Here is a 10,729-nt window from a genome sequence, read left to right on the forward strand (position 1 = left end):
CCAGTGACCAGTATGAGAGAGTGTGGTAGCATATTCAACACACCTATTTCCCATTTGCACCTGGAACCTTGTAACACTCATGAGTCACATTACACTAGGAAAGGAAAATAGCTAACTGGGCACAATTTGGACATTTTCACTTAGGGGTGTGCTCACTTTTGTTGCCAGAGGTTTAAGCAATAATGGCTGTGTGCGTTATTTAAACGGGACAGCAAATTTACACAGTTATAGAAGCTGTATACTTTAATACATTGTACCAAAGTGTCATATCTTCAGTTTTGTCCCATGAAAACATAACAAAATATTTACAAAAAATTGTAGGGAGTTGCACTCACTTTTGTGAGATACTGTGTATATGAAATGTACAGATATACAAATCCAGGAAAAAAAAAGAAAAAAGGAAATAAATATGCAAATAAATAATGTTGTGTGTTTACAGTTTTGGTTATTGCATGTAAAAATAAGTATTACATAGTGGTGGTTAATAGTGGGAAGTCCTTGGAGTGCGGGGTGGAACTGTGTTATCAAGGAACCGAAAGGTGGACCCTCTCCAAACACTCCCTGTTGATGCTGAGGAGGACTAAGTGCTGTGCCTCCTGAAATCAACAATGACCTCTTTGGTTTCAATCACGAAAACGCAAACTTGACACAGAGAGATAGACAGAAAGAATATGACACATGAAAAAGAGAAGACAGTGACTTAAACTAATGGCCAGAACACCAAATAAAGTAAAGAGAACAAAACCAAGAATAACCCTTAATACAAAATCAACCAAGCACAACTCAAAAACCCAAATAATTCATATATTTAGCAAAACAAAACAGAAAAAGAAAAAGCTGGGTCAAAATTGACCCAGAACCGTGACAGTTTATTTCCTCTGCCAGCTGCACACAGCGCAGCCTCTGTGGTTTATGATGTCTTGTAGGTGGAAACTAGCGAGCCAACTTCCCGCTAAGTTTTAACTGCATTAAATTTAATACATTCGGTTTTCATGGATGCCTGGATGTTAAACTTAACTGTTACCTGGTAAAGCAGCAATGTGTATACCACATAAAATCGATTCGAGGTCAGCAAGCACAACCAGAATTCATACATAAGGTGCATTACTGATTTTTCAATGTTCCTTCATTGTTCCTTCAATTGTTCCTGCAGTCAGCTGAGACTGAAGAAGTCACTTGGATGAGTGACGAAACGTTTCTCCCACAAAACGCTACGTCCAGATGAACAGAATCAACTTTTGGAGATTTACTTTTTTGGATGATTGAGAATGCATCAACCCAATTACTGATTTTTGAGAAGATTAAAGGATTTGAAGTGGGCTTTATAGTGCAAAAAATATGGTAGTAAATCTTTGTTAAGCAAGTAACATCACTATCTTTTACTGCACATGTACACAAGCAAAATTACCTTTTCAGTTAACCGATGAAGTCAGTTTTTATGTGAGTAAATATTTTACTTATCATTATCAAAATAAATGCCAACTACCATGGCAGTCCTGTAAGTGTAATCAGACTTACTCAAGGTTGTTCAAATATCTAAAACATTTTATATTTAGCAGACAACATACAACAACAGAGTTACATATTTGCACTGAAGTCAAGAAAACTTTTGGGTTATTCTTTCCTCTTGCTTGCTTTTCAGTATCAAGGATTATTCACTCACTGTAACGGTCATGAGAGCTGAAAAGGTTTGGCTCTGCCTTCTGTTTATTTTCATTCATGGGATGTTTTAATAAAAAACAGAAAGCTGTATACAGGGCATCACACCTGTACATTCAGAAGTGAAAGGGACTAACATGACTTGTGTGTAAACACCTATAAAACTAACCCTGCAGGTTCAAGGGTAATTCCAAGGAAAGTGGTGGAGTTTAAGTGAAATTTCCATAGTAAGGTAAGGAGGAGCCACAACTTGTCCTGGCTGATTTAGGGGATTGTGGGCATTATATAAGACTGAAGCCTGTCCACTCTTACCTGCAGACCTGCTCCGTATCTACTAAACAACATGCTTCCTCTTCCGTGACTCGTTCAGGTAAAATGTTTGTTTAACAATTTAAGGACTAATGACTAAAATCAGTTATTATAGTTTTTCTTTTTCTGTTTATTTTTAGTGTTAGGTTTTGTTTGATTTTTATTAGTTTCATAGTAATAGTTCTTAAATATTCTTACTATATGGGCATTTCATTGATACTTTTTTTGTTGCAGTTATTTTCTTTTTCTTTTGAAAGAAAAAAACCTAAACAATGTTTGCATTATTTATATATATTAATATATTATAATTTGAGCTGACATGTTTTTTTTGTACTGTGTCATTTATTATAATAATCTGTCAAATTTACATGCCAACTTCTTGAAAACAGACACAAACACTGCAGCAATGCCTCCTCCTGGTGCATGCCTGAACATTATGGAGGCTCGTCACAAGCAGAAGGGATATGGGAGCATCTCCAACCCTGAGAAGTTCTTTAACCAAGACTTCAAGAACCTGAAACAGTACTGTCTAACCAAAGGAGTAAGGTACATCGATGACATGTTCCCCCCTGATGCAAAGTCTGTTGGCCAGGGGATACTGATGCCCTCCGACCTGGCCCAAGTGAAGTGGCTAAGACCTGCGGTGAGTATTTAAAGATGTTTAAACTGCACATTATAGACGCAGTATCACATTACTGCAAAGCAACATTTTTTTCCACCTTTGCCCTACCATATTTGAGATTGTCAAACTATAAATCTTCTCATGACCCAAGAAGTGAAATTTTGACTATAACAGTGCCCTCTAGCGGCTGTGAAAAAGAATTAAATTAATCCTTAAGGATTAAATAAAAGATATTCTATTAAAAATATATTCTGTTATCCTAAACAACCTGATTAGTTAGTTTGTAATCTAGTTTAAAAATAACATGAAATATTCACATTCTGAAAAGAATCAAAGCCACAAGTTTACACAATTATGATTATTCTTTCTTTTTCTGACTGACTTTTGATCATGAGCTTCTTTTCACGATAATTATTCAGTTTATTTCATTTTCTGTTATAAAAAAAGTTGTAAATTAAGGGCCATGGAAGAGTTTCATATTTCAAACTGAGACCCAAACCTCTCAAATTTGGGAATGATCAGATACTCCCTGTTTTACAGCAAATTGCTCCCGATGCTGAATTTGTGGTTGATGGCGTCTCCAGATTTGACTTTGGTCAAGGTGTACTTGGTAGGGTCATTTCTTCACTCCTAATATTTACACTCTTGTATCTGCCTACAGTCCTGATTGTTCTTTTTTGTTGTTGTTAACCAGGAAACTGCTGGTTTCTTGCATCAATCGGCGCACTGACTTTCCAGAATCACATCTTTAATCAAGTTGTTCCACTCGACCAAAAAATCAAAGAGAACTACTGTGGCATTTTTCACTTCAGGGTAAACATCATTAAACTATCAGAATAAGAGAAGTAATTATTAACTTTAACTGCTTTTCTCCACTAAACTAAAACTTAAAAGCTGTTTATTTCAGAGTTTAGATTATTTTGTCTATAATGATCAAATTTCATGAAACACAACAAGCTCACAAAACAATTGTATCTTTATTTAAGTTCTGGAGATTCGGGCGGTGGGTGGACGTTGTCATTGATGACAAGTTGCCGACGATCAATGGCAGACTAATCTTTGTTCACTCCACAGATCCAAATGAGTTCTGGCCTGCTCTGCTTGAGAAAGCTTATGCCAAGTATGCAAAGAAACATATGATTTATCTGATATACAGTGAACATGTTACATGTGGGGGATCTGTGAAAAATATTATCTACCTCTGTCAGGGTTTGTGGTTCCTACACCGACATGACTTCTGGAACTCCTTCAGAGGCTATGATGGATTTCACCGGTGGCGTCCACATGTGCGTCCAGCTGTCGGACGCCAGTTCAGATGTGTGGGGGCTGATATGCAGAGCTGGCAAATCCAACACATTGATGGGCTGTGGTACACCTCAAGGGGTAAGCACAAAAAAAATAACAATTAGATAGTCAGAGCAGTAGCCGAGTGTGGCGAGAATAAGGCACAGCGGGACCATCTTGAATTTGAGCCATCTTTATTCAGCACTTCTCACCTCAACACACACCAACCCCTGAGTCCTGTGTTTTAACACGGCGGGCGTGATTGTGGATGTCCTGCAGGTGCGTCCGCAAGGCACTGCTGACCACACCCCACCACATACCACATACAACCCTTCGCCCAATTGAGGCCGGGGAGCCATCCGGCCGAACCTACTCCCGCCCACCGGCCTCCAACCTGATGACAGGGCAGTGTCTCTTTCGGAGGCCGCCCACGCCTCCAGCGGCGACACTGGTCCGGCAGTTGGCCACCTGGCGAACCGGCACAACCCTGCAGGCACAGCCGTGAGCACCTGCTCAAAGGCGGTTGGACACTCGTCCATTGTTCCAGGACAGCTTGCGTCTTGCTCTTGGCCCGAGGTTGTGCAGGTCCCCCTGACACGGGGAGCTCTGTCTCCCTGCGTTGCTCCTCCATCGTCTCCGGCTGGAGCAGCTGCTCCACTGCTCCCGGCTGGACAGGACCCTCGTGCACCTGATCCCTCTCTGGCTGCAGCGGCTCCTCACCCAGCAGGCATGGACCCCCTAGCACCTCGTACACCTCCGGCTGGAGCGCCTCCTCCACCACTCCCGGCTGGAGCAGCCCTTCCCGCAGTGGCTCCTCTACCTCCAGTAGGTGTAGACCCTTGCATGCCTTTTTTTTTTTTGTGTCCCGTTTGGATCTTTAGCCATCAGAATTGTTTTTTTAAGGCCAAGAAAGATGCCAAGCGGATTTATTTTACCAAGTGGATCATCATGGCCTTGCCATATTGGTCCATTTGATTGACCTTTATTATAATTATGAATTTATTTTATTTTCAGTTGCTACAAACGGGACAGACATGACTGGGGGATAGGACAGGGAGAAAGAATGAAAGAAAGAGAGGGAGAGAAAGAAAACCAAAGGGGAGAAGAGACGGTGAGAAGGGGGGGAAGAAAGAAAAAAAAACAAACAAACAAAAAAAACAAAACACCTGGGTCACCTGTATGGAGAAAAAAAACAGAAGAGAAAGCAAACAACAAAGAGCAACATAATAAAAAAACAGCACCATCACAATAAACTAGCTAGCAGTAGATAACAGTAGATACTAAATAATAAACGATATTGTGCAGCACGCAAGATAGACAGCGCACAATGTGCTTTGAGGCAGCAGCCAAGAAAGCTGTAGTCCGCGTCTGTGAATACCCGTGTGTACACCTGTGTGGATCAGCATGCTTGCATTCCAAAGGTTTCTCCATGTAACGATCTGCTAGGGAGTGTGGGGGGCCACAGCCCCGTCCTCCAGGGTATGAAGCAGGTATGAAGGAGATCAAAACTCCAGACATCCAGAGGCCCCCAGAACACAAGAGACTAAGGAAGACCAACAGAGGGGCAGCCGCGCCACTGTCCCAGTAAGAGCTGAGGAGAGACCCTCGCGTGCCTTGTCTGCCGCCTTCGGCTGGAGCAGCTCCTCCACCGCTCCTGGCAGTACCAGCCGCTGCTCACTCTCCTCTGGCCGGCACGGACTATTGCCCGCCTCGTCTACCCCCTCGGCTGCTAAGGTGCCTAACGCGGCTCCCCCACCGCTTCACCACCATTGGGACACACCTGTGGGGGTGGCACCCAGGCACAGAGCAGCGCCGCCAGATGCCCAATCCTTTCCAGGTGGTGCTCGGTCTGGTCCTACAGCTCTTCCTGCTGGCGGCACACCTCCGCCACCTGCTCCTGCTGGATAGCCGCCAAGTCAGCCATCATCTGGGACAGCCCCTCCCTTCCCTGGCTCTGTCATGGGTCTGTTGTACCGCGTCCTGGGTTTCGGCACCAGTGTGGTGAGAATAAGGCACGGTGGGACCACAGATCTTGAATTTTAGCCATCTTTATTCAGCACTTCTCGCCACAACACAAACCAACCCTTGAGTCCCCATGTTTTAACACGTCGGGCGTGATTGCGGATGCCCTGCAGGTGCATCCACACAGCGCAGCAGACAATGCCCCACCACACCGAGATGTCAGGCTATTGTGTACTCCACCCAAGGTAGCTGCTAGCTTCAGATTGATTGGATGCTGCAACACATTGGAGAGCAGTAGGCAGTGGTTGTAATCGACCAGCAGGTGGTTGGTTCAAGTGCTTATTCCAAGCGCAGGTCGAACAGGCTATAACATATTCACGGGCATCTCTGTCAAGTATTTAGATGTTTAGCTGATTGCAGATATGCCAGATTTTTGTGGTCTGTCCAAACAATAAATGGTTGAGCCATGCTCTCCATCCAGTGCCTCCATTCCTCCGAAGTGAGCTTGATAGCCAATACTTCCTGGTCTCCCACATCATGATTTTGTTTTGCGGATGAGAGATGGTGAGATTTAAAATTTGTTGAGTGTTTTCCACTCAGACTGCACTTCATTATCAACTGATAAAACTGGTAACATATTCCACGAAAAATATAAAACTAAAGCAATGATGTAATGATAAAGTTACAGTTATGGAGTAATCAACCAATACTGCAAAAATGCAACCCAAGTTAGCATGCACTTTGGGATGTGCTTAATTGGGAATGTAGATTCTGGAACTAAAAGACAGTTTTGACCTATTTGACTCTGAAAGTTGCAAAACTTTTTTGTTAATCGACTGCCAGAAGTAGCTTTATGAAGACAAATAAGTGTGTCGCAAAATGTTGAAATTTGCTTTAAATCAACATAAGGAAACATTTTGCAGTCACTTTTTCCTAATGATATTATTGTATCAGAAGTCTTTGGTCATTGTAAAAAATAAAAATAATGTTCTTTGGTTGTAGGAAACATCTACTAACACAGTTTTGCCAAATGGACTGGTCCAAGGGCACGCCTACACTGTAACAGGGGTTAAAGAGGTAAAGAATTATACAGTAATCACAGTTATTATTGGAAGTGAATCTACAGTAATAACATTTCCCACAGTATGCAGTTTAGGAAGAATTACAGCAAAAACAGGTTCCTGACATATTGGACAAATATGTTAAAGGGGAGATTTAAAAACCTTTGAGCATACATTTAAATACCATAAAAACTGATTTTTCTGTTGCCTGCTGCCAGCTTATTAGCCAAGGAAAAGTTGTGAAGCTGATCCGTTTGTGGAACCCCTGGGGCAAAGGAGAGTGGGAAGGAGACTGGAGTGATTGGTAAGCAGTAATCAGCTTTGGTACTGTTTCATGAAGACATGATGGATAAAATTACATGTTGTAAAAATGTTGACATCTGCATTGTGTACTTGCTGCTCTAAAAGTGACTCAGTTACTCAAGTAGTTCTGGTCTTTAAGGGAAATTTAGTCTGAACTGTTTTTTCCAGTTACTGCTTAAACAAACTGGTGTAATATTTAGTTTAAAATGCAGGTGAAAGTACAACCTTTTAACCTATATTGAGTGTTGGGACTAACGCGTTACAGTAACTACGTTATTATTGTGGTAACGAGCACGGTAACTAGTTATTATGCCAAAATCAGGATTCAATCGTTACTGGGATTTAGATAGGGTCGTTATTCGTTACTTCTTGCGGTGGCTATCGTGGAGCTTCCACAGATTCAGTAACATTAGCAAGTGGAGGAGGCCAGCAAGTGGATGGGGGAAAGGGGAAGCAGGTGAAGCAGAGACCAGAGGCGGCCGACGGTCCGAGTGTCAGGTGAACTGAACTTCAGGTAAGAAGTTATGACCTACAGCCTATCTGGGTAAGATATAAACCAAGTTTAGGGGTAGTTTATTTTCGTTATGCTGACTTTTTCCGTACTGCGTGCTAGCTAGCATGACAGAGTTTCTATACAGCTGGGTGGGTGCTATGATGTTACTGATGTTGAACTTTATTTTGTTCATAAGGTTAATTATTAGTGTTGCCAACCGTCCCATGAAAAACGGAATTGTCTTGTATTCAGAGAAAATATCAAACGTTTTGTATCGAGGTGAAAAGGGACACAGTTTGTCCCGGACTTCAGCTAGAATGAAAAAGACACAAAGCTGGAGTTATTCTGTGTCTTTGCTGCACAGCTGCCTCTTCTTCTTTCATTCTCACCCCTCCCTCTCCTGTTGCTACTTCAATCATGAAACTGATCAATGATCAGCTGATCGGATTTTCTCTCTCGTTTGTTTATCGCTCACTTTGCGCCAGAAAGAGGAAACCAGCGGATGTCGCGCTAAACAACAGCAGCACGTTTAAGCTTGATCAGCTATTGTTAGAATACTTAGATACTTTCTAGTATCAGCTGATGTTTGCTGGAGCCACAGCTGTAAAAGCTGCTGGTCATGATATGATTTGGTTATCTGGTGAAAGGGAAACATGAAGATGAAACCAGGAGATGTCCTTACTGGATCATCAGAGCTGTGATGGAGAAACAGGTTTACCTTTTAGGTGACATGAATGAGTTGAAGGGAAGTTATGAACTGTTTCTGAGAGACAAATAACCCCAGGATCCTTTTTTACGTAGATGACAGCTGATAACTGTGCAGGGGCGGGTCTAACAAAGTGTTGCCAGGGGGGCATGTAGGGCATTAACAGGGAGAGGGGGGCACAAAGAAATACTTTTCTTTCTTATTCTCATTTAAAATGTCTAGCTTTTAATGAATAATTATCTCAATCTTACAACAAACAATTGATAGATTGATACATATATACCATCAGAACAGTGTACATTACTGTCACAACAGCGTTTGTTTTCATTCAAAGGCTTTATGATTTTTCCTATAATGGCGGCCGCTCTCTAGTCAAAATGCCCGGGACGATTTTTTTGTCCCAGTCCAGCCCTGTATGCAGCTCATCTGCAGTCTGGTGTTGCTTACATCTTCCTATTCGGAAGGCAGAATTTCCGAGTTCTGAGTACAATCGAAAGCACCACGACTGCAGTTTTTGTGTTGGATGTAAGAAGCGCACATGACACTGTGACGTAGGCTAGAATCATGGGGGTGCTCAACGACGGCCCAGGCGTGGGATTTCTCTCGTGGAAATATGCACATTATCTTTTCCTTTCTGTTGGTAGGTGGCACAGTGCACTTGTGGAAAGTAAGCAAGCTAGAAGACTGGCAAAGTTATGGAAGAAACACATTAACAAGAGAATTCTGAGTAAAACCAAATTTACTTTCCCTAGTAGCTAGTTACTTTGAAAGTAACGAGTAACTTGAAGTAACTGAGTTACTTTTGATAGAAGTAACTATTAATGTAACTAAGTTACTAATTTAAAGTAACTTACCCAACACTGCCTGTATTTACTTAGGGAATATTTTTTCTTCAATACATGCAACTCTAGATAAAAATTACCAACATAATGTGTCATCTCTTACCTAAAATACTGTCTTTAAGGTCCCCCATGTGGAACACTGTGAGTTCTCAAGACCGCCAAAAGTGCCTTTCAGTGGCTGATGATGGAGAGTTTTGGTAAGCAAATTTCGTCAAAAGAAAACTACAACCTCTGGCGGTATTATATTAATACCACCAGAAGTTGTAGTTTTCTCTTTTTTTGCTTTATTTACTCTGTACTATGTTATAAGCTTAGTGTTTTATACTTTGACATCACATCTAAATAAATTAGGAATGAGAATCTACCTGATTTTATTAACAGGATGGCATTTGAAGATTTCTGTAAGTTCTACACAGATCTTGACATCTGTGGCCTGAAACCAGACTTCATAGATGGAAAATCCTCTGCTCAGTGGAAGACCTCTGTGTACGAGGGTCGGTGGGTTGCTGGAACTACTGCTGGAGGCTGCATAAATAACAGAGGTAATTATATAGCATATACTGGAATATAGGTGTTTAAATGTTCTGTTGTACATTAAAACAATATTAATGTTTTGCTATAATACAGAAAAACACATTTGCAAGAAAATAAGATGTTACAGAAACATGCAGAAACTGATTGTCACTGAGCTCTGACAAATAAGGGGAATGAGGGAAAGGGCCAGCGCCACATACAACGAAAACATAATGTTTTAATCTTCAATTCATGTAAATAAAACATATTTTTCCTCTATGTCCTCCAGACACTTTCTGGACAAATCCACAGTATCGAATTAAGGTCGTAGGTGAAAACTCAGAGACCAATGGGGAGAAAAACATCCTAGTGTCTCTCATGCAAAAGCCTGACAAGAGGAACAGACGCCTGGTGCAGAACCTCCACATTGGTTTTTCTGTATATTTAGTAAGTATTTCTCTGTCTCTATCTATCATACATATGGAAAGAAAATGCATGCAAAAGAGAACATGAACTAACTATGGTGAAAACAAAAACCATGTTGAAGTTGACATTTTCAGAGCATGAAAATGTACTTAACCATTGTCAGAATTTGTATCGTAATGTGGAAACAACAATAATAATGTGGCAATTAAATGCAGAAAATGACAGATCAAAAATTAACTACAACATAAAAATTATTTGTGGGCTAGAAAACATTTTGTTAGCAAGCCAAGCTTTAATATGCTGTCCAAACATTCATACAGTGGCTGTGCACATGTTGAAATAACTAACTAATGACTAACTGAATTATTATTTATTCCCAACATGAACGAAATTCGTCTGACGTCCTTCAAGGTGACCAAAGAAGTAAGAAGCTAATTTATTCTATTTCATGTTTATAATACACATACAGTGGCTTGCAAAAGTATTCGGCCCCCTGGAACTTTCCCACATTTTGTCACATTACAGCCACAAACATGAATCAATTTTATT

General features: G+C 41.1%; 1 protein-coding gene across 1 annotated transcript in view; it reads left to right on the forward strand.

The window, feature by feature from the left end:
• The first annotated feature begins 1,904 nt into the window (after positions 1–1,904).
• The window catches only part of LOC102296565 (calpain-1 catalytic subunit-like), a 14,506-nt gene continuing 5,681 nt past the window's right edge, over positions 1,905–10,729 (forward strand). Inside the window, exons 1-12 of the mRNA XM_042220757.1 lie at positions 1,905–2,029; positions 2,358–2,611; positions 3,131–3,200; positions 3,285–3,403; positions 3,577–3,710; positions 3,799–3,973; positions 6,839–6,913; positions 7,116–7,201; positions 9,364–9,438; positions 9,623–9,783; positions 10,044–10,201; positions 10,592–10,603. Coding sequence (XP_042076691.1) covers positions 2,375–2,611; positions 3,131–3,200; positions 3,285–3,403; positions 3,577–3,710; positions 3,799–3,973; positions 6,839–6,913; positions 7,116–7,201; positions 9,364–9,438; positions 9,623–9,783; positions 10,044–10,201; positions 10,592–10,603 — 1,302 coding nt within the window. The 5' untranslated portion in view covers positions 1,905–2,029; positions 2,358–2,374. The remainder of the gene's footprint in view (positions 2,030–2,357; positions 2,612–3,130; positions 3,201–3,284; positions 3,404–3,576; positions 3,711–3,798; positions 3,974–6,838; positions 6,914–7,115; positions 7,202–9,363; positions 9,439–9,622; positions 9,784–10,043; positions 10,202–10,591; positions 10,604–10,729) is intronic.

Source organism: Haplochromis burtoni, unplaced genomic scaffold (genome assembly GCF_018398535.1).
Source record: "Haplochromis burtoni strain Fernald_Lab_line unplaced genomic scaffold, NCSU_Asbu1 Contig_55, whole genome shotgun sequence".
Classification (NCBI taxonomy): domain Eukaryota; kingdom Metazoa; phylum Chordata; class Actinopteri; order Cichliformes; family Cichlidae; genus Haplochromis; species Haplochromis burtoni.